Source organism: Camponotus floridanus, unplaced genomic scaffold, assembly GCF_003227725.1.
Source record: "Camponotus floridanus strain SB8 unplaced genomic scaffold, Cflo_v7.5 scaffold7, whole genome shotgun sequence".
Lineage (NCBI taxonomy): Eukaryota > Metazoa > Arthropoda > Insecta > Hymenoptera > Formicidae > Camponotus > Camponotus floridanus.
Window position 1 is genome coordinate 3,702,967 of NW_020229838.1, and position 24,370 is coordinate 3,727,336.

A 24,370-nucleotide genomic window follows, 5' to 3' on the forward strand; every position below is an offset into this window, starting at 1 on the left:
GGAATTTGACGGAGCGTCTTGTACCGCTACTTTTCTGCTCGAGTGTTGACACGCGAATGATTACAGAGCCGACGAATGTAAATATTAGGGCGTTGTACGTATATCGCAAAGATCGAACACCATGTTATTATGATTATATTGCCCAAATATTTTACATACAATAACATATATATCATGATATGTCAGTAATCAAAATATTTCATAAATATTTTAACCATAATGTTAAATTATTATATATATATATATATATATATATATATATATATTTATTTATTTACAAAAAGATATTAAAATTATTATAGACATCCTGTTGTTGCGTAAAACATGCTTTCTTAAATTAAATCAGTAAAAATATCACTGATTAAACCAGTGATACAAGATTTTATTTTAGATAGATCCGTTGATTTCATTTAAGATTTCATTTATTTTATCTCAAATGTTATACCATTATCTGCAGATATAAATATGAATGTTTTTAAAATCTATAACAATATTATTTTCTAAAAGAATAATTTAAATATACTTTAAATGAATAAAAATCATGAATGAATTAATATTGACATACACTAATTGCAACATCATTTTATAACGGAGAATTAAAAGAATATAAACAATTTGCAAACATTTACTTCTTATGCAAATGAATTGCTTTAATTGCAATATATCAAGTGACTCAATAAATTGACTTTTAAGAAAACACTCGAAACTATACCGATGCGATGTTATAATCGTGTGAGTAGATAAAATAAATTTGTGTGAGTAACTAAATTGAGACGTAAATTACTTGTGCGCGATAAGAAACATTTTCATTTCACATTTCTGGTATAATACGCGACATTTAAACGGCTGAAAGATGTGAAAAAAATAGCGGTATTCTTTTTTATTTTAGTTTTTTTATCTAAATGTCGAATTCAAGACGAGAGCTGTGTTCGGTCGAGCGTGTCTTTTTAGGAATTACAAGTAAAATAACGCGAGAAGGATGCAATAAGGATGCGAGAAGAAAGTCTAGAACGCTAATAAAACGCGGGACATTTCGCAAGTCGACGAGATCCGAGTTCCCTATTGGATTGAGAATCGAGGAGAATATGATTATTGGCTCGCTTATCGATCGCGAGTCCACGTGGAGTGAGATTTAACTCAGAAATCCGCGCGGATTACTTGGGACGGAAAATTTGGGGTGTCACACCAAGATAAGACACGATGAATTCGATCGATTTTTATGCAAATAAAAGAATTATTGATCATCAATCTATGTTTCCGCGCAAATTAATTACTACACGTTAATAAATGTACACATTTGTATATATTTGAGATAAAACCGATTTGCTTTATTTATCGCGCTCAATATATTTTAATATATGTAACTCATCGTCTTTAAAAAATGTTATCTCATATGTGATATTATGATTTCTATAAGTGTATTTTTTCTTCCTTTTTTTGCTTTTATTTATGCACTCATTTTTCGCTTTTTAAACTACTGATATTTATGTGTAATTTATATATCTGAAACATATCTCGTCGATAATTAAATAAATGGATAAAGTCATGAAAAATGACATGTATAAAATATTGCCCAATAAAATTCCATGTTAGCAGAAAAGTCAATAATATAAATTCGCTGGGAATGATATAATCTACTATGTGATAGAGATATTAAAGTCTCGAATGGAGAAGCAAAAGAAACATTTTACAAATACATGGTATTAATTTACTTTTCATGTGTGACTTTAATAAAACGTCAAATTTTCGATAAAATAGCATCGCGAGTGAAATGACAGCTTTTAAAATATAATTTTGAACGAGAAATTTGCTATATCATTCGGATAATTATTTCGATAAACCCTGTGAGCAAATTAATGTCAGAGAAGATCGATTCATCCAACGCCTATTATATTCATTATCAAACGCCGCACAGTCATTCGCGTGGTATATTTACATCCGGGAGCATAAATACATCCGTCTTCGTTACGCGTTACACCAACGCTGTTGGAGGCTGTTATCATGAGGTAACAATGACGTATAATTCTCACGTTGCGCTAATTTTGCCTCATTAATGCGTCAATGTGAAGCGTTATCCACTTGATGGCTGAATGAGGGAGGATAGCATCCTATTAGTATATTTTAAGTGGCACTAGAAGAAACATATACCATCTCATCATTGTCATATCTCTCATCCGACGCTGCTACAGAAACAGGAGATCCACTCTGCCGTGCCATCAAACGCAATTCGAGAGACGCGGATTTTCGGAGATCCATTCTACTATACAATCCACACAATATTAACTTGCTCAATTTACTTTGATGGGAAAACGAAATATTCGATTGATCAAGAAATATTCTTTTATTCTTTATTTTATCTAAAATTGTATATCCTATATTCTAATATAATTTAAAATAATTCACAAACGTACAGATACACATATATTTTATATTTATATCTTTATAGCACGATAATTAAAAAGAATTAATAAATTAAAAAATTAAAAAATTAAAAAATTAAATAAAAATTATATAATTTCATATAAAAAAGAGCAATATAATTTTTAAATAAATATAATTTTTATAAAATGCATTTGTATTCATTTGAACAAACTTATTAAGTAAATTACTTATTTATTAACTCCTTTCTACATATTTGTATCTTATATTTAAAAATACTAAAATAAAATGATCGAAAAATATATGTAAAATATTTTATCCTAAAGGAAATAATTTAAAACCAGAAGGAAAATATAGAGAATATTTCTTCCTTATTTGAACAAATGGAATATTTCTGTCTTCCTATCACGTATAAATTTTACATCCGACGTCCATTACGCTATTCAATCTAATAATATAGTATCAGACATGTATAAGTATGTATGTGTGTATATATTGTACGTCATTCATTACTTGGGCAATTATATCGATTACATCGTTCCAAAATAATCATCGATTTACGTAGAGAAAAATCATTATAAATAGATAAAATATAAAAAAATATAGAAATTTCTTTGCAATAAATTTTTATTATCAAATTATTATAGTGCTCTCTGAACTAAATGTATAATAATTATATATTAATTACGCATATACATACATATACATACGTTATAATATATCATTTAAATATGTAATTATAATATGTAATTAATTTCTATTAATATTTTTCTATTAATACTTTAATAATGGAATTCATTAATATAGTTTATCCTTCAATATATTAAATATATAGTAAATTTCCAATAAGGATATATAATAGAGAGATCTGCAATATCAATACAAAAGTAAGAATAAATCGTACTGTCGTAATACTTCGCTACTTTTAATATAAAAGAGATCGCGGCTGATTTTTGCTACTTTAATTTCTTCTCGATGGCATCCTTTTCAGTGGGAACGTAACATATCAAGATCAAGCCGAGAAGTACTAAGGAAGTCCCACACCACCAGGCCAATGATGTAGATTCGTCAAATACGATGAAGCCTACAAAAGCCTTCAACAGAAAATAAAACAGTTAAGTTCTATATTTTGAAAAATCTGAGAAAGAGAAAATAGTGAGATATTAAGATAAAAAATATATTTATATTACGTTTTTAAAGTTTTTAAAGAACTCCTAATAGTTTTAATTATATAAGAAAAAAAGATGTATATTGGCACGTGAATTTTATATTCTTATTTTACGATCTAAAAATTAAATATAAATACTGTAACATATTTATAATTATTTTCACATAATGCATTATACATTGTGGTATTTAATTTAGTTTATAATTAATAATACAAAATTTTGAGAGAGAAAAAGTCATTGCTGAAAGATCTGTATCTTTTTGCAAAAACATAATTAAAACAGTTCATCCAAGTAAAAATGAAAATTTAAATTTATTTTAACTATTGTATTATTTTGAAATAGTTTTTTCTTAACCATTTACAAAAAATTATAAAATTATATCTCGCCAATAATCTTGAATTTATATAATGTATAAAATAATGCTACATTTTAAGTCAATTAGATTCCAAATTAAATGAGTACTATTATTTCTGAGATATATGTCTTTACAAGAACATTGTAATTTTTATCTAATTAGGAGCAAATAATTATCCTTTTTATAAAACTAAAATTTTCTTATTTTTTGTATTTGAATATCGTTTGAAAAAAGTTGAAAAAAGTACTGCAGATTAATGAGATTGACGAACTACGTGTTTGACATAGATGATATGTAGAACAAACTATATAATAAATATATAACTTCATCGTTATTTTTCAAAGACTGCTCAGTCAGTAACGCTCTTATATCCCCACAAATCCAAACTTAATCTCGTAAATGTTTAATTTCACGCCGACACAATCAATATGCGGTCACGCTATCGACAGAGTGTGGATTAAATCCATTTCCGTAGAGAATTATAAAAATATTACAATTTGTATAAAAACGTGAAAGATATATCTAATTTCTTTTATTTCTATTCAACAGGCTAATAACTCATTCAAAATTTTACGTATATAAATAAGAGATGAATGTAATTTTTATAGAAAATACGAGAGAAAAATCGAACATATTTATTCTTCAATGAGAGAGAGAGAGAGAGACGATGAATATAATATTTCTATCGATCGTGTAATAATTCCGGCGTGTATGCATAAAGTGCACTATCTAGATTGCGTTTCAACAGCATATATCATATCGTGTACAGCTCTCCTTCAATCGCCACGTAGCTGTGCGCATATAATTGCTATGACCGCATTGTGCACGCTCGCGGAATTGCGTCTAGTTCGCGAAACAACTTTCACTCGTTGTGCGAACCGACTCTCGGAAATATATTAATCTGATTATATTGTTAGACATATAAGCGAACAATTGCGCGGTCTCTCTCTTCATGACAAATCTTCTTTTTCATATAAATTATTCTCTTCTGTCATTCCATTTCCAGTTACATTTTATCAAGACTTTCTCCAAAAAGTATTTATTCGATGTTTCTCGCGATATTTTAGTTTCCTTTATGATAAGCATTGAAGACACTCTCTGCCTGAAATTATAATGATAAATTCATCAATCGACTGTTTTCTTTAATTCATAATATATCATATATCAGAAAATATAATCATTAATTTTTAATTTACATATTATATATTTTTATAAACCACAAATTAAAATTCTTAAAGCATAATCTCTTTTTGAAGTAAATCGAGAAATGTATTATTAGTCTATTATTTATTTATGCTCCTAAAGTTTTTAATGTTTCCATTAAAATATTTTTTTCGTTGCTTGGAAACAATTGATATTTTAAAATCTTTGTTAAAGAGAGATTTGAATTAAGACCCTTGAAAAATTCATTTATTAAACTTAAGATTGCACTTTGCATTAAATTTATTAATTTGTTATTCAATGAAAATAATCGTATTATTTATAAGATTATCAACTCACTGAACAAATATAGTTTGTAGCCGCACTAGCGAGCGTCCCCGGCAAAGAAGAACCGCTGCCATGAAGCGCTTTGACAAAAAACGTGCATCCCACGGTGTTAGACACGATCATAAAGACCAGAAGCACTCCTTTTAGTAATAACGTCGCCTTTTTACAGGGGAGAAAATAGATATATAAAAATACATTACATTACTCCGATAATTATTTCAAGTAACTTACAATCTCGAATCTTTAATCTATCTTTAAGGTCCATTCTACAATGAGTCATTAGTCGTAAACAAATTGACCAATCACAGTCGATAATTTTCGAAATAATCCATTGTGATTGGTCAGTTTGCTTACGACTAATGACTCATTGTAAAATGGACCTAATTTTAATTTTCGAATATAAATTGATCGCAAAAAAAAGAAAGATCCCTTTCATATATTTTCTTCTTGTTATTTCTAATTTCGATTCCTTATTTTTTTTTATTGGCGAAATTCGAATCTGCCGCCAACTCACCAATGACGTTGCGTCAACAGCGCCGGCGAGTTTTCCCAAGAGGCTACCACCGGTCGCGAAAATGCCAGAGAGAACCGCGAGATGCGCCCCGCTACCGCGGTATCCTTCCATATCGGCAGGTAACCGAGGAGGATCGACGAGCGGCACTCAAGGTCGTTAACTAGGGGGGAAGACAGCTGGCAGTAAATTTGCACTTTTACCTGCTCGAAGCGGAGTTGGATTAAGTAGCTGGAACGGGACCGCGATTTCGAGCGTGATCGGAAACAATGGGGTGCGTTCAACGGGGAAAAACTGTCGTGATATATTCCTGCGACGCTCGACGCTGATTCGCTGGATCTGACAGTAGGAATCAATCATCGATTCGATGATACTACCGAGTAATTTCCGCCAAACGCGTCCAATGAACGTGATCAGCGAACAAGCATGCGCTTTATCGAGATAACCAAGGAAGCGCGTCTGCAGTTAAATCATCTTCGGAGTGCATCAGTTTATTGTTATGTCCAGGTCTGGTAAATGATAGGAAAATAGAACGAGTATACTTTATGCGTATAATATATCGAAAGCTTAAATGTTAGTTCAACAGGTGTACGAAATAAACGCATGCGATTTATCTTTCTCTTAAATCGTGACATTTCAATTTGACATTTATGTAATTTTTACGAGTCTTGTATAGTGAAAGATTTCGGAACATATTTTACAAGGACGAGATACGATATTTGCCATTTTTGCATATATTTAAAAAATTATTTTTATTCATATAAATAATTTTTATTCACATAAAATATATAAATAAATTGAAGCATATTATTTAAGCTCAATTTACATATTTGACAGAAGTATAATTGCGAGAAGGAAGGATGACAAAGAATGCAATAATTTTCATGATATCCATATCCAGATAACGAGACAACGATAACTCTGTTATTAAATTTCTCATATATAATTATAGAAATACGTGTTATATCGAAGGCGGAAATACAAGACGCGAAATGTGGAACGCGATCTAAAAATTTGAAATGCGCATATTAATCACCGAGGCGATCTGACACAAAAAAGAAAAAAAAGAAAACGGCAAACAAGAAGAGAAAAAAAACAGCTCCAAATCGCAACTGTTTGAAAATTCATCGGAGCGTAGAAGTTCCCACTCGTTCTTTATTATTATAAAAAAAAATCCGTTCAGATCGAGAGTAGTTCGACTTAGTCGCGAGTCGAGCGATATCTTGCTTATCGACCGGCTGACGCGGTAACGTCGGCAACAGTTACGTAACGGCGTCTGGTTCTCGCGACCGAGGGATCGACGTCGATCGGCGACGTTCGTTCGCGAGCCAGCTGGAGCGGGCCGGGGTCCTCGATCGGGCGCGGGGAGGGGAGAGACTAGACCGGAATGGAACAGGCGAGGGGCGAGGCGGGACGAGGCGCGCGCGCGCTCTCTCTCTCTCTCTCTCACTCCCTCGCAAGGTAGTTTAAAAATGGCGGACGACAGGTAGACGTTTCCGTCGCGGCTGCACGCGCTGCCAGGTACGGGAAACGCGCGCGCGCGTGCGAGTGTATTTTCAGCAGCGGCGGAGACGCGTCGCAGATCGACGTCCTCGACGCGGGTGGATCATGGTGCGATGAAGCCCGGCTCGCCTCGTCACCGTCGCTCGTTACATTCCGCTGGCGCGATCGCGAGCGCGGAGGGAGCGGGGGAGGAAGGAAAGCGGACCATCGTCGTCGTCTGCACCGCGTGTCGGGCCGCGCGCTCGCTTAAGTAAGTAAAGTGCGTGTGTGTGAAGAAAAGTACGCCAGGAGAAAATGACATACTCGCCTCCCCCGAGTCGATGTTCCTCTAAATCGCGCTCGATCGTCGATCCGTTTCTCCTACCTGGCGATTATCCTCGGCTTTCCACCTCGGGAAAGAGAGAGAGAGAGAGAGAGAGAGAGAGAGAGAAAGAGAGATCCTGCGCGATACGCACCGCTCGTCCTGGCCTTGATCGCGATGGCTTCGGTACCCTCGACGATATAATTGGCAGGAAGTAGGATCTATCCGCGCTCTCTCGCTCCGTGTCTTTCACGTTGCGCGAATCGTCGAGTTGTTCGTGAAACAAACGAGGGAAGAGTGCGATGAATTCTTCTGTGAGACCGTCGTGTCGCCTTGTCGATTATCCTACCTTACCGTAATGATGATTGACAAAATAATGCGCGCAAACAGATGCCAATTTAATAAATGATCCGCAAGTATTTCCCATTTTGTGCTTCCGCATTTTTCGCGTGGGTTTGTTATCGAAAATCGCGTAGGAGAATATTGAAAAGGAGATGCTCCTGATTTCAATCAATTAAATTGTGTTAAATCAATTGTACATTTTTATGTATGTTACTACAAATGCAGATTTCTCTCCTTGATACTGTTAATTCTTTATCTCTTTGGCAAAGAATAAATGTGGTATTATACATTTTGAATGAGTAATAGGCAAGATGTTTGTATCATTTATAAATTATCTCTGAGAGATATAAAACTTATATTGTACCAATGTACAGTTAGAATAAATATGTACACTCTTATATCTCCAATGACGCAATATATTACTTATATCAAGAGATTAAAGATAGAATTCATTATATATGCACATTACGCAGACATATATATACAATCTATTTATTTAATAAAAATTTTATGCTCAAGTTTGATTAAAAATATCAAAATTTTTGCAATATTAGAATAAAATACATAAAAAGCGACAAAATATATATACATGTATTGCATTAATTACATTCTAATTTTTCTCTGCAAAAAAATCTTGATACATTATTTATTAAATATTTTATTCTTTCAGGAATGTAATCTACATATTTTTTTATTATTGAATATTGTCACTTTATTTACAAGAGATTTCCTTAAAATTTTTAAGATAAATTATCTTATTTTCTAATAGAAAGAATTCCATACAAGAAACCCAATAATCTTAAAAAAATAATATATCAATGTCAAATTACTGTTACTACTTCTAGATAACTTTTTGTCAGCATGTATAAACATTTGTGCAAATATTTAATGTTTACTTACCTAAGTACTTGATAAGTTTTGCGAAGCACTAGAATAAAATATGCTATCATTCCTGCCAGATAACTCGGAAAAATCAATCAAGTTGCGTACATTGTTGAAATAAGTGAAAATTCTGATACCAGAATAATGTCCAGTATTTGTCCAAAAAGTTTAAATTATCTGAGAATGAGATCTTGGCTTTGTAACTGTAAAGGTAAAACTGTTTACGTTGTTTGTTGCAGAATCTTCTAATTATTCTGATTAAATGTTTTTTTTTAAATGTGTGGTTATTGAAGACAAAGGCATAAGTGGCTGTTGTAATAAAATTGAACATGGTTTGAGAATTTATATGCATGCTTTTTCTGGAGCAGATTTTTCATTTCTTTTATACAGTTGCATTATGTGTGTATGCATAAATATTGCATATGTATGTGCAAATGTCGGATATATATGCTTACATATTTGATAATATTCTGTTCTTTCTCTCTACTATAAACAGGTAAATATACCTGCACCAATTACAAACACGTAACAATGGAACACTCGGAGCTAGTGGCAGAGATGGTACACGTTGAAAGACTGACGACGCAAGAACGGTTACATTTGGCACGTCACCGTAGATTACAACAATTAAAAGTATGGAGACAACGTGAAAAGGAATGGTTACGACATCAAACTAGGCATACGAGTAATAAGCGGCACATATATTTTAGCGATAGTGTTATGTTATTAGAAGCTGCTGCAAGAAATGATATTGATGAAGGTAAGAGATTTTATACCTAGGAAATAAACATTGTCAGTATATTGAAAACACTTGTTTCTTTTTTAGTAAGACGACTTTTGAAGAAAGGGGTAAATCCAGACTCAACAAACGAAGATGGTTTGACGGCGCTACATCAGTGTTGCATAGATGATAATGAAGAAATGATGAAGTTACTTATTGAATTTGGTGCTAATGTAAATGCAGAAGATAGTGAAAAATGGACACCATTACATGCTGCTGCTACATGTGGTCATTTACACTTAGTCAAATATCTTATTGCCAGGGGTGCAAATTTATTAGCTGTTAATGCTGATGGCAATATGCCATATGATATTTGTGAAGATGAAAAAACATTGGATTGCATTGAAGGTGACAAGATTTTAAGCGCTATAACATTTGTTTAATATTGTCATTTTCAAACATATATGGTAGAAATAATAAATATCATTATGATATATATTTATACCAATTATATTTTTATAATATAGGAGAAATGGCGAGGCGAGGAGTTACTCAAGAATTAATAGATGAAACAAGAGCCTCAACCGAGGTTCAAATGTTACGGGATTTGCAAAAAATTGCTTCTTTAGGAGGTGATCTTGAATATAAAGATCATCAAGATGCTACACCTGTATGTATTTAGATTTTTTAAACTAAGAAAAAAATTGATTAATAAAAATTATTTACAATTGCGTAACTATATCACAATTTTTATTTTTACAGCTTCACATTGCAGCGGCAAATGGCTACTTACGAGTTGTAGAATTTCTTCTTGATCAACATGTATCAACAGATGTTGAAGATAATGATAAATGGCAGCCTGTTCACGCAGCTGCATGTTGGGGACATGTAAGCTTAATGTTAAAAAAATAAAACATCAAAATATTAGTTTAACACATTACATACAATGTTATGTTGCAGTTGGAAGTACTCGAGTTATTAGTGCAGAATGGAGCAGACCTAAATGCAAAGAATAAACACGACGAAACTCCCGCAGGTATAGATTGCCGATTTGTTTTGATTTGTGTTACATACATCTTGTTTAATTTCTTTTCACATCTTAATATGAAATATATGCGATACAGATATATGTGAAGATCCGGAAATTAGGGAGAGAATAGTGGAATTGAAAACGGAACAGGAGAGTAAACGACTTCGTGAAGCACAGGGACGGAGGGTGCGAAGATCACAGAGCATAAATACGCGGACACAGAGTGTGCGCCGGACATCTATTCGAGACAAAGTTCTTACTACTAAAAAAGATGCTCAAGAAGAAGCACGTTTCAGGTTACAAGCACAACAGGTACGGCATATTTTGCGACCTAACAATATCTTAAATATTTTCAATTTTTTTCTTGATATATATATATATATATATATATATATATATATATATATATATAGAACTTAATACTGAATATTGAAATTTGAAGATATAAATGAATAATACTGTCAAACATATTTCAGACATATGTTAGTGCTCCTGCGCCTAGTATTCCGCCATTGGAGAATAGTACACAGGAAGTAGGAGACCATGAGACTGATTCTAGCACATTGACACCAGCGGTGCGAAAAGGTCCTGAAGGAAAAGACAATGAGTCTTTCCTTCATGAAGATGTTGATAAAGATTCAGGTACATTCCAAATGCATTCTTACTTGCAATGGTTGTGGTTCAGTAGAATATTGTGATAAATGGTAGCTTTTTATGGTGCGGAGAGACTTCTCTGGAAAATATATTTTCCATCACGTCGTGATTCAAAAATTGCACATATGTATATATACATGTATATACATATCATGCTCATTTATTTATGTCCCATAAATTCTAAAGGAAACATAGGAAAGTATGTGAATATAAAATTAAAAAACAAATTTATATAAATCCACATAAACATATATATATATATATATATATATATATATATATATATATATGATGTATGTATATCTGTATATCACATGCTCCTTAAAATAAGGCAGAATTATTTTTATGCTGAGAATAATAATAATTATGAAATTACAAACATGGTATTTGAAGAGCAAACAGTGAATATTCGACACAAAGAAAAACAACTTTATATATATCGAGAAATACAAAATTTTACACATTCATAGAAAGAGAGAGGAAAAAATTGAATAGTTTTGGCAGATTAAATAGTCCCAAGCATATAGATTGTATATTAATCTGTTAATTGCAAAATCGCCATAAATGTACCGTGTTAAACTCACTGTGTTAGCTGTTCGATTATTTACCAGCTTTTTCTTTTTTTTCACTATTGCGTGCTCCTGAATAATTGCGAGGTTAGTTTTCTATGTCACTTTCCTATTTCTTTAATTATTACATTTCACGATTTCTACAATGCATTTAATTATGTTATCTTTTTTGTATCATACACGTCACACGATATGCCAAAAGTTATTTGCTCATAGTGTACGTACATTATCTACGTGTGCTACGCATAAACAACGCATTTTTCTCTCTAAAAAAAATTATTAAAATATACTTACACACATACACGCATCACATCTCGTTTTATCTACATTCAATCTTTTTGATAAGGCCTAAATGATACTGGCTTTCTTAGCATATCTTTGTGGACCGCGTGTTAGCAAAGCTTTGCGGTCATTGATACACAAGCGCAATATAGAGTAATAATCAAACGATATTTACTGTAGATATGTCAAATTGTTTCCATACTTTCTTACATAAACTGGAGCCTAATCGATTTAGAAAATTATACATACCATACTAGTAGGACGCACAATAAGTAGAATTTTGAAAGATATATTATTCTATACTCTTTATACATCTAGTATTATGTGCAAGTTTTTTTTTAGAATAAGTACATATTTAGAACATTGCTATTTTCACGTTTGGTAAATTTTTGTCGAATAATGCGCTCATAGTATAATGAGCGAATTTTGGGCCTAAAGCATGAAGTTGTGATCGCAATTCTCTACGAATTTTTATGTATATTCGTTATCAGATTTTTGAACGTCGATTGAAAGTCGACGTAGCAAACCATCCGCTAATGAATGTTTCATATCTATTATATTATTTAGTTGAAAAAAAAATGGCGATGAATTATACTACCGTTTATTTGATTGAGGTAGTCAATTTAAAAAATAAAAAAGAACATATCAGATATATAGTGAGAGCACGAACACTGAGTGAACAAATTACCAATGGACCTTTATATTTATTGTTTCCTAAATAATAATAACATTATACTCGAATTGTATTTGTAGATGAAATATTCTAAAATCACTTCGTTTTTCATTCGATGAGAGATCCCAATGATACATCATATTCATTATAACAACAATACGCGCGAATATAATTAGATCAAGAACAGTTTGTAGTAGCTGTTAAATGAATGGAGAAATTCCATTGTAGTAAAAATATGACATACAGATATATCATAGTCGTTTAAACACCGTTTCCTGCTCTTTGTAACGTGACAGCCGTGTTTACCATATACATATTGTCTCTCTGTCTCTCTCTTTCATATTTATTAGTTTGCTTGCGTAAAACGCAACCACTTATAATCACGTTTATCATAAATTTCGTTTAGTAATATACTGTGTACGTACACACCGAGATGTGCATATGGTGGTCCTTCTTGATGCAATGTTTTCGAAACGCTTGTTGCTAAAAAGAGCATGTAAGAGGCTTGGCGCATGAGATTCATAGTTGACATCCTCGTTTCTTTTTTTCTCTTTTTTTTAATTGTAATCAGTGCATAGGAATAGAAAGTTGGGTAAAGGTGAAGGGACGAAAAAGTGGCGATTGCGTCGATCGAAAAAGTCGGCACACTTGATGCGGGAGGGGGAGTAGCACATTGGATTTTTACGTGTTTGCCTGACAGCAGTGACAGGGCTTGACCCGCCGGTCGGCAGTCAGCAGCAGTCGCCGATTTATGCTACAGACAGCGATACCAACGGCAAGATCAACATACATGTGTCCGTTGTTTTCGTCAAATCCTTGTCAGATCTGAAGAAGCAGCGGGCGCAGAATCGGCACATATCCGGTGGCTCGCTGGACGCTAACGGAAATGGTATCACGATGCCGGTCTCGTCCATCTCCAATTCCGACCTCACCACCGACGACTTTACGCAACGCTTCACTGGCAATACTAGCGAGATTGTCAGCGACAATCACACGGAGAAGAACTGCTGTACCGTCATGTAACGCATTTATTTTAAAATACGCCTCCAATTTCGTTTTCCACCCCGTCTTCCTCACGCTATTGCGCCCGAGAATATTCGCAGACTGAACATTTGCGTTTCCCGCGAAAAATAAAAGGAAAAAATGAAAATGTGTTCCTGCGATTATCTTTTAGTATTTTTTTAGAGATTCAACGCTGTGTTCTGAAATTTTTACGATTTTGAAAATCGCACATATTCGATCCAATTCCGACGTGCGACATTTTTTATTATGTTTTTTAACTATTATATATAGCGTGACATATATATGTACATATGATACATGTATATCATAAATAATATGTGCAAAGCAAACTGGCAGCTTTAAATTTGAGACGATTGTCGTGATTCTGATAATGCACGAACGGCATGTACTTAAATCTCGTAACGAAATAGCTTTTTTCTGCAATTGTGGAACGAAATCGTGCATTGCAGCGTTTAAATAAGCTCGATGTCGACAAACGAGAACACCTTGTTACGATAAATTTAGGGAACGTGTACTTACACATTCGCAGAGAGATATTATTGCATTTTTCTTTAAATTATTTACAACTCTTTAACGCCTAAGACATTTAAGTATTGTACAGACTTTTACTTTTATTTATTGCTATATATTAAAAGAAATGTATAGATTATACAGTCTAGAAAGTAAGAAATGTCTATTACATTTGTAGAGGTACTGCTTAGATGCGAATTTTTTTCTAGTAATATCTTCGTAAACAGGTATAAGACTATCAAACTTCCAATGTTTTCTATGAGACTCTAGCTATAAGAGAATTAAGTGAAAAACGTTTTTTATATCGATTTAAAGATTATTTGTAAATTTTGATATGTAATATTTATCTGTATTACAACTATAGACTTCACCGAATTCTTCGTTTGCATGTGCGTATAGCAAGTCACGTACATCACATTTATGATTTACAACTTGCACCTGTTTTGCACCTTTGACGATATTTACGGCGTTTAAATTTGATATTGTGTATAGATATATTGTTCGAAATATATAAATATGTAAATTTTACGAAAAAAATTTATGTATCGTCAGATCCAACAATCAAAATGAAGTACAATAATGACAAATTTCAAAATACACTCGCGTATGTGCGTGCAGGATTATGTGTAAAAAATGAAATAATTCGTTTTTTTGGCAAACAGACATATTTTTTTATATGCGCTGTGTCAAATAATATTCAAATTTTAAAGAAACCTTTTGATGGGAATAAATAGTACAAATAAACGCTCATACATTCCTCCATGATGCAATAAAACGTTGCCAAATTCTATGTAATCCTCGACTACGATCGTATTTCATGATTTCATGATGATCCTAAATCTTACAATTGTGTTGATTGTAAAATTTTAATATTGCCATGATTATTCCAATGTAGTAAGTTTTGTTTATACTTGGTTTTGGTTTAAATATGAATGTCTATGGTGAAGATTGATTTCAATGGCTGTATTTAAAACGAATTTATGTGACATCTATCACCTGTTATGGTATTGTAATATATATAACGTTATACATATAAAATAAAATCACTGTATATATGTTATCTTATATTTTAATATTGTTTCTGATCCTCAAGTACGCGGTATATCAAATTCATATGTTCTCGATGTATTTCCTAATTATAAACGTTAATTAATTTTTCAATATGTGACCATCTTGAAATGTCTGTGAGGAATATTATAAATACATATTTCATTATTTATAATATTTTTCCACACAATTATATAGATTTTTTCTGAATTTTCTGTCCTATGTATGACGTGCTGCAACACACATGTGTATATTTAAAATATAATTTGCCATTATATGATGTGCTCACAGAAACGGTTTCCTTCTTCTTCAATTGTGGTGCTTTTGTGAATCATTCCGTCTTGTTATCAGCAGAAAATGTTTCTGCTTGTAAGACCAGACGCATAGGAGGTCAGAAATTGAATAGTGATGCTGATAATAGCCGGATGAGAGTCATGGTGATACGAGTTTGTGCGATGGCTTAGCGGCCAGAAGAGGAAGATTACATCAGTCGACTTTCAATTGAGAACTGAATTAATCAAGCATGTGCATCATTTGTCTTTTCTGATGCAATCACCGCGTTTCGTTCTATTCAGCTTTATTAAGGTTATCAATTGATAATAAACAAAAGCATGCTATTAAATAATCAAGTAATGTATATCTATGTCTGTAAAGTCCATTTTCAAAAATATTTATACGGAAATATTTATACGGAAAAAATCTATATATGATTTTTTTAAAATAAATAATTTGAAATATACATACACATTTGAATTATTTCATATAAAGCTAAACTTTTCGTATCTTTCTATCATAAAAAATGTTATTGTTTATTTAATTCTGTTTTTCTCTTAAATAGTCGAAAATTTGGCAATCAAGATCTATTTAAACTATTAGATTATTTATAAAAATAAACGTCTATTCATTTTATCCAGCATTTTATAAACACAAAAGGTAAAAATAAACATGATTTTTTTTTAAGAAATGCTATTTGCAAGAAGTTTATCTAGTGTCCTCGATCACCAGTATCCAACAATTACGAGGTCAATGGCGTCGAGTAATCATATTCTTCTTGTTCAAACGTGACAAATTTATGATATGTGTTACATCAGAGGAATAAATTATTCTCGTTTAAATATGTATTTAAAATTTATTTTCAAATTGTAACGATAAATTTTCAAATTAAATGTCATATTCTTAAAGACTATTTTTTATGCTTTTAAAAGTTAAAAAATTTTTGAATTAATAATTGTAAAATAAATTATATACACATACATATTATCATAAAAAAAATTCATTAAAAATAATTTGAATTTCATAAATAATTATTTTTAATAAAATTTTTGTCCGAAATTAATTACTAATAATTTATATTTATATTTATGGAGATGTAACATATAATTAGTCTAAATACATGTTTTAATGATTTCTAAATATTCAAAAGAATTTATGCTTAAAGTGTGATTTAATTTGTATAATTGTATGTCATAAAGAAAAAGATTTTATGCTATAATTTTAAGTAATATAAAATGATTTGAGATACAAAAGCTTGATTTGCCAGACTCGAGTTAAGACTTATACACATTTTTAATTTATATATTTTATATTATATAGTATAAACAATATCAAATAACAATGAAATTACAGTCTTTTTATTATTTGATTGATGTAAATTTATATATTAAAATATATATATATATGTATATATATATATATATATATATATATATATATATGTTTTGGTTAGTATTTTTTAATATTTATTTAGATATGGTGAGTTTTTAGAATTGATTTTAATCTTAAATTTGTTATGTGCGACTTAAAGTTTGCGTGAAAATATTTTTCAATTTATAATTAAGCTCTCTCGCAAAAAAAAAGAATAGTAACATAATAAGTAAATAAATAAAACAATATTTAAATGTATATTATTGTATATAAAAATATTAATTATGCAGTTTATATGTTAATATATATTATAAATAAAAAATATAAATTACTGAAACAATTATACAAAAAGAGAAGTTATTAACATTTACAAATTAATAAAACAATTATTTAAAATAATTAAAAAAAATAATACTATAATAATTTATAAAAATGATTAGCATATTTTTATATACATATATAATCACATAACTCTTTTTCTGTTTTCTCTTTCAAACAGTGAACAATGGAAAATGTTTTTCCGTGATATAATAGATAGTGAATTTGATTAGATACATTATTATAGATTATGTGCATTAAGTATCCTCGTTGAGTTTTCTGTATAGAAGTTTATATAACAAATTAAATTACTAAGTCCGATTCCTTAAACATCTCAATATGTAATGCATAACTTCCTTGCATAACTATAATATATAATATATATTTAATTGAAATTATAATAAATATTTAATATATATTTTATATATTTTTTTTCTAAATATAATAATTGTGTGTTTATGTAAAGATACGCATTGTTTCAATGTCAAGTAAATAAAAATAATGATAGGTTGACTTAGATCATTTTTTTCTCTTTAACTGAAATTTTTCATCAAATTTTCAAAATATTTCAAGAACTGATATAACAAAAAATCTAATCTATTTTTGTAATATCTGTATAATCATTTAATTATACAGATAACTATACATTTAACTATACATTATTATTTCGATTAATTCGATCAAGATAAAATTGGAATGCTGAAACTTGAAAACTAATTTGGTGAAAGTTTTGTGAAAGACACATTATATTATGTTACAATATACGGAAATAATATATAAGTATATGGAACACATATAATATTTTATTTTTATATTATATATATATATATATATATATATATATATATATAATGTGTAAAGAAAAAAATCAATAAAATATGAATAATATATAGATTTGATACAATTACAATTGAATAATTTAATTAATTTTCAAATTAATTTTCAAATTTATTCTATTTTATGAAGACAGATTATTATTGCAGATCAATAAAACAAAAGTGAATGTAAATTAATAATATTTTATATTAACATGTATATTTGATGTTACTTACGATTTTTTTTGTCATTTCTTTATTTTATCATACAATGACTTGTAAAATAAAATCAAAATGTAGAAAAGAGAAATATTTATTGAAGCGCGCACAGGAATCGACGTATGGCCGTTTAATATACAGAGTGGGAGAATAATGAATGATTGGTGGGGAGAGATATGTCTTGCTTGTGACGGACATAAAAACTGGTGCTCTCCATTACATATCGCAGTAAGTGGTACTACTCTAATTCCGTAAGGAAGGAATCCGGAGTGATTTCGGAAGATCTCGTTATTCGAACAAGATTTATTCGAAACAGCGATAATTTATTAAATTCTTCCAATTTTTTTGCATCGAATTCAAGGTAATACTTAATATAACGGACGAAGTTTCTATTTATTTTTTCAGAATTCTGTGAAAATATCTAAAATAATTGTATTTAATTATAATCGAAATAATATTTTAGCATAAAAATAAGTTTTTACTTATTGTTAGTAGAAATGTTTTTGATTAACATTTTGCTTAATTTATTACCTTAACAACACACATGTCCAAAAGACGTCCATAGAATATCTACAGGATAGCCAAAGGATATTTTATGTCCTTTGGATGCCCTCTCGATGACCTCTGGACATCTTTTGGACATGTGTGTTATTAGGGTAGGTATTCTCTTCATATAATACTTATAATATTATAATATTTAGATATAAAATTCTATTAATTTAAATTTATTTTTTCTATTAATCTGCAATAATCTGTCTCCATAATCATAAAATAATTAGAATAAATTCGAAAATTAATGTTTTTAAATTTCAATTGTATCTATATTATTTATATTTTTTTACTTTTTCTGACAATATATATTAAATACAATATATATATATATATATATATATATATATATATATATATATTGTATTTAATATAAATATAAAATATACGTTCTGTCTATTTATATATTACTTGTATATGATAACATATGTGTATTTTTCACAAAACTTTTTTTTATTTTGTTTGTACAATATTCTTCTTGTACAAAGATTCATATTAATCTTCTATGCATTTCGATTATACTGTGTAATAAATTCATCGAAGTTTTTTTCTAATAAGCCAAAACATATTATAAGATATCAAGATATCAACTATTACTTTCATCTATTACTTTATCAACTTTCTATTACTCTATCAACTTTCTATTACTTTATTAACTATTACTATTTAACTACTATTTAACTACTATTACTATTTATCAACTATTACTATTTAACTACTGCTTTTTTTACTATTTTTATATTTAATTTCATTTACGTTTGATTACATTTGATTACGTTTCCCCCAATTATAATCCATTAGAATCATTTTAGACATTTAAATATCGTAAAAAAAACAAAAGTTACATCTTTTTAAAATTCAACAAAAATCTAGTTATATCATTCCTCTCGTAGTTATATTATATTTCTCCTCGTTGGATGACGCTGCAAATGTCATTGCTAAAACGGATGAAAGAATATTTATAGAATTAGATGTGTGTTGTAATGTGTACAAGGACCGCTGGCAAAGAATATTCTTAGTCTTTTCAAGTGATTTCTGAGATATATTCTGATTTATAAATAATTTTGCAACTTGTGTATAATTTAAATAAAAAAAAGGACTGTACATACATGTCTATACTACATATTGCATGCGTCGAGTATCAAGATATTCAAATTGATAATAATCACACAATTGAGGAAGTTTTAATCCATAATATCACAACGTCCAATAAATTTAATCAAATTAACTTTTTTAGCTATTTATTAACGTATAAAGTATTTAACTGTTGAAATATATGTAGAGAATGGTCAGAATAACATAGACGTCTGTAGGTGATTTTAAGAAGCAATCATAAATCTCCATGATAATTTTTAGATAAAAGATAGACGAGGTGATATGAAATGTACATAATTGCTTTTTGCCTTTCAAATGATTAAATAACTAATTGATAAGTAACTGAATGTTATCTACTATCAGCTGCATCTTTTAAGACCTCCTGCGATTGCGATAAAATTGAGTATAGATAAAATGTTTTTATCTATACTTAAGTATGCTTTTAAGTAAGCTTGCAGACTCAAAATATTGATTATTATTAGAATTTATCTTTCGTGTATACCTATGTGCATCTAAATTTTTATATAATATGTAAATATACACATAATATATATATATAGTGTCACGCTATTTTTTTTATATGTTAATTTAAAATATATATAATATACTCATAAAAGATATGCGGTGTACATATGTATATCTTAAAAATATATGTCGACTTACATTAATAAATAGAGGAAAATAGAGATAAAACAAACGTCGATGCTTATCAGTTGTAATTTATTAAAAGCGTAAAATTTGCATTTTCATCTTTCTATTTTTATTATATGGGATTCTTACATCATCCCATATAGTCCTGCATATTAAAAAAATGAAATTTTAAAAATCTGACAAAAAATCGATACATCATATTTGATTTTATAAATTATAAAATATTATAAAAATATATATAATGCAATAAGTATCATCAATATTACGATAACAATAATTTTATCAAAGTTTTATTAGGGCGAATTATTTTGCACTAGTCTTTGCATTTGAAAATTAGTTTTTAATTATGCTATTCAATTCTAATTTATTCACCAAGTTATATTAATAAATAATTTTCTTCAATTATTTTGCTAATATAATTCAGCTTCCTTAATTGCAATTTTATTAAAATCAGTCTTAAAAAAAGAAGCTAACTCTATGACGTCAATTAAAAAAATTTTTAAACGTTATAAGGAGAACGGATGTTATCAAGAGAAATTTTATCAATTTTTTTTGCGTTCACGCGATTAAATATATCTTTGAATTAAAAATTTCAAATTACGAAACTCGACGATCTACGATCCACGCTTACCATGACGATAAGTTATTCGATCGCGATAAAAAATCTGCGATTGATAAATCTGACATTAGAATCAGCTGACCTTCGCAGGTTTCGTGCTTCAGCCACACGAGGTTTCGTGACGCGCATGTCGCCTCGTTGACGACCTCGGATTCTCGAGCGTGGTGTCCCGTTCAATGAGTTCGATGCGACACGTGTAGTCGAGAGCGGTTGAAAGACACCAACCGCGCGCTTTTCTTCCTTCTCGCTCGCTTTCATCGGTCCGTCCTCGTCTACGCTTACTTGATATCGCCCGTCTCGACAAGGTACCGGTTTGATACATACCGTGGAGTGGAAGTATTAAATGGAGGACAGTGGGTCGAGAATCTGTAGACGAATCGTAACCAAACTCGTCTGTTGGTGACTGAGGATGTTGCGATCATGTCGCGTGATGTTACCCATTTTATTTCCGTACCTCGTTCGAGCTGTTCTCACAAATAATTGCTCTATTTCGTCGTATCAATGCAACGCGTTTCTCACGTGTCCGATCGTTGAACGCAACAATGTTTGTCTGTTGAGTAGAATGCCAGGTCAGCTGGAAGAGATCAAGGGCCAGCGTGCCACTTTCGGCATGGGCTGCTTCTGGGCGGGGGATTCTCTCTTCGGGACGCTACCTGGAGTTATCAGGACCTGCGTGGGCTATGCTGGTGGCACCAAGGAGTCTCCCGTTTACAGAGACATGTAAATTTTCAATTTTGATGTTTAAAAATGTATAAGATTGCATGTAATAATCTCATTTTGATTGTTCTAGGGGTGACCATACAGAAGTCATTGATATCGAATATGATCCAGAATTAGTGTCTTATACACACTTGTTGAGCTTATTTTGGAACAATCATGAGTATGGTCTTACGACGAAGATTAAGAGACAGGTATTTTATTGATTTGTTATTTATATCTCATAATACATTATTTTCAATAGAAATAGATTTATTATATTTGAATAAGCCACATATATCATTTGCGTATTAATAATAAATGAAATTTAATTTTCAGTATATGTCATTAATTCTGTATCATAACGAAGAGCAACGATTATTAGCTGAAAAATCTCTCAAGCAAGAACAGAAACAGCGCGGGGAAGTTTTTATTACAGAGATTAAAAAGTTTACCAAATTTTATCCAGCAGAAGAGTAAGTTACCATATTTTGTAATCTAGTATACTTATATTACAATTACTTTTCTTATTTAGTAGAATAATAGGATATTATTTTATGCATGCTATATTATCTGCCTAGAATTATACAATCTACAGAATATAAATTTAGATAACTTTTATCATTCAATTCAGAATCAGTTATAATTTTATAATTTTAAATATTTTTATTTATGGTGGCATTCAAATTTTCAACGAATTTTTATATAATTAATTTTTATATAACGAATTTTATTATAATTATGATAAATATATACAAATCTCTCTCCTTTTTGACATATTTGTAAATAAATAAAATTAAGTTACAAAAATTTAACAAAAGCTGGTGTATTTAACAATGAAATATATATATGTACTATTTTGCAGCTATCATCAGAAGTATCGACTACAGAATCATCCATGGCTGATCGAGACACTGGGCCTCACCACATCAGAAATTTTACGCACCTCTCCTTTGGCAGCCAAGTTAAATGGTTATATAGCTGGTGCTGGTACTCTTGAACAATTTGAGAAGGAACTACCGAACTTGGGATTAAACGAGAAAACGACACAATATTTACAAAAATATATTATCCAGAATCAAGGCATCGGTTTATATTGTTAGCAAATCTAGTAAGAAAACAGGAAAAGACATTTTCTACTGTTAAACAGAGATGAATACTCATTACACAGTTCTTTTCCTCTTTTCTAAAGAGAATTTTATATAATAAATTTTATATTATAAATTTTTCTCCACATTTTTTCAAGATAGTTATTTTCTTTTTACTAGATAATTTTTTCTTGCACTGCTTTCATGCAAGAAATATATAATATTAGGTTAGCAAAATATGATTTTGCTATTACTTGCTATTAAATTCTTATTATATATGTATATCAAAATATTGCAATGATTCATTGCTAAATTAGAAAAATTTGTTATGTAATATTTAATTCAAAATTTGTACAAATATGTCAATTTATGTGATGCAATGAATTTACGCAATTCTCTTTATATATACATAAAAAAATAATATTTTTAACGGAATAGTGTTTTTACCGAGCCATGCAATAATTTTCATTTAATTCTATTGTCATAAAAATATTATACATACATTTTCGAGTAGATTTTAATTGTGAGAAGCTTCATTATAAAACAATATAATTCTATATAAATATTGTTATGAAAAGATTAGTTTCAACTAAATTTTAATTATAGAAGCTTTACTACAAAAATATGTAATCTTATATATAAATGATGATTATCTTTCCTTTCATTAAGAAAAAGTCTGTGTTAGTCAAAGACAGTATTGCCAATTTGTATCAAATCGAATCATCAATTTAAGAATACATAAATATAGCATAAGCTGTAGATATAATCGAGAATTTTTATATCTGATATAAAGGCAATAAGAGTTTTGGCATAGGCATAATAAAATACATAGATTAGCTTAAAAATATAAAGTTGAACAAATATGGTTTCTTACATATATGATAACTCGCAACACAGTTCTATTTTTTTCTTTTCTAAAGAAAATTTAGTTGACTTTATAATTCTATAGATTTATAGTTAATAGATTAAGCACTTCTGTAAGAAGTATAAAAACGATAAACAATAAAAATTGGATACTTTTCTTTTCCGATTATGTAGTTAGTGAGAAACAGAAAAGAAAATCGTTTTATATTTTTTATATTTTTTATTTCTTCTACATCGCGTAGTGTCAATCTATTATATAAATCTATAGTTTAGATATAAGAGGAATGAATCAAAGAATTGCTTGTATTTGTGGATGGCATATTCTATAAATTGAATATTGCTTAATGTGTCTCAAAATCATGTAGAAGGAATT

At 30.0% G+C, this 24,370-nt stretch overlaps 3 protein-coding genes across 10 annotated transcripts; 2 read left to right on the plus strand and 1 right to left on the minus strand.

The window, feature by feature from the left end:
* Positions 1-3,197: 3,197 nt before the first annotated feature.
* On the minus strand, positions 3,198-7,875 carry LOC105249158 (transmembrane protein 42). Of its 2 annotated transcripts, XM_025413650.1 has the most exons (4): positions 7,861-7,875; positions 5,906-6,065; positions 5,404-5,550; positions 3,198-3,473 (listed from the first exon to the last, which is right to left on the minus strand). In XM_025413650.1, exons 2-4 carry the CDS (start codon positions 6,014-6,016, stop codon positions 3,336-3,338), a joined length of 396 nt encoding a protein of 131 aa, XP_025269435.1. In that variant the 5' UTR covers positions 6,017-6,065; positions 7,861-7,875; the 3' UTR covers positions 3,198-3,335. The 2 variants fall into 2 exon arrangements, with proteins under 2 accessions (XP_025269435.1, XP_011252728.1); XM_011254426.3 differs by lacking the exon at positions 7,861-7,875 and having other exon boundaries at positions 5,906-6,239.
* On the plus strand, positions 7,233-16,044 carry LOC105249157 (protein phosphatase 1 regulatory subunit 16A). 5 transcript variants are annotated; one of them, XM_011254424.3, is made up of 9 exons: positions 7,233-7,655; positions 9,427-9,690; positions 9,757-10,059; positions 10,179-10,321; positions 10,414-10,539; positions 10,612-10,687; positions 10,776-10,993; positions 11,158-11,323; positions 13,560-15,172. In XM_011254424.3, the coding sequence occupies exons 2-9, from the start codon at positions 9,462-9,464 to the stop codon at positions 13,880-13,882; spliced, it is 1,584 nt and encodes a 527-aa protein (XP_011252726.1). In that variant the 5' UTR covers positions 7,233-7,655; positions 9,427-9,461; the 3' UTR covers positions 13,883-15,172. The 5 variants fall into 5 exon arrangements, with proteins under 5 accessions (XP_011252726.1, XP_011252725.1, XP_025269433.1 ...); XM_011254423.3 differs by lacking the exon at positions 7,233-7,655 and adding an exon at positions 7,669-8,118; XM_025413648.1 differs by lacking the exons at positions 7,233-7,655; positions 13,560-15,172 and adding exons at positions 9,008-9,141; positions 15,731-16,044.
* A 2,603-nt stretch (positions 16,045-18,647) lies between these two features.
* Positions 18,648-23,234, plus strand: LOC105249159 (peptide methionine sulfoxide reductase). 3 transcript variants are annotated; one of them, XM_011254430.3, is made up of 5 exons: positions 18,648-18,796; positions 21,911-22,069; positions 22,140-22,260; positions 22,385-22,521; positions 22,911-23,232. In XM_011254430.3, exons 2-5 carry the CDS (start codon positions 21,912-21,914, stop codon positions 23,146-23,148), a joined length of 654 nt encoding a protein of 217 aa, XP_011252732.1. In that variant the 5' UTR covers positions 18,648-18,796; position 21,911; the 3' UTR covers positions 23,149-23,232. The 3 variants fall into 3 exon arrangements, with proteins under 3 accessions (XP_011252732.1, XP_011252733.1, XP_011252731.1); XM_011254431.3 differs by lacking the exon at positions 18,648-18,796 and adding an exon at positions 21,467-21,654; XM_011254429.3 differs by lacking the exon at positions 18,648-18,796 and having other exon boundaries at positions 21,676-22,069; positions 22,911-23,234.
* Positions 23,235-24,370: the final 1,136 nt, after the last annotated feature.

Coding starts and splice junctions, on each gene's coding strand:
- LOC105249157 (XM_011254422.3), top strand. CDS start 9,075: ATGTCCAGTATTTGTCCAAAAAGTTTAAATTATCTGAGAATGAGATCT. Junction 10,540..10,611: donor CAGCTGCATGTTGGGGACAT/GTAAGCTTAATG, acceptor GTTATGTTGCAG/TTGGAAGTACTCGAGTTATT. Junction 10,688..10,775: donor ACACGACGAAACTCCCGCAG/GTATAGATTGCC, acceptor TATGCGATACAG/ATATATGTGAAGATCCGGAA.
- LOC105249159 (XM_011254429.3), top strand. CDS start 21,759: ATGTTGCGATCATGTCGCGTGATGTTACCCATTTTATTTCCGTACCTC. Junction 22,070..22,139: donor TCTCCCGTTTACAGAGACAT/GTAAATTTTCAA, acceptor TGATTGTTCTAG/GGGTGACCATACAGAAGTCA. Junction 22,522..22,910: donor AAATTTTATCCAGCAGAAGA/GTAAGTTACCAT, acceptor ACTATTTTGCAG/CTATCATCAGAAGTATCGAC.
- LOC105249158 (XM_025413650.1), bottom strand. CDS start 6,016: ATGGAAGGATACCGCGGTAGCGGGGCGCATCTCGCGGTTCTCTCTGGC. Junction 5,551..5,905: donor CTGTTGACGCAACGTCATTG/GTGAGTTGGCGG, acceptor CCCTGTAAAAAG/GCGACGTTATTACTAAAAGG. Junction 3,474..5,403: donor CTACAAACTATATTTGTTCA/GTGAGTTGATAA, acceptor TTTCTGTTGAAG/GCTTTTGTAGGCTTCATCGT.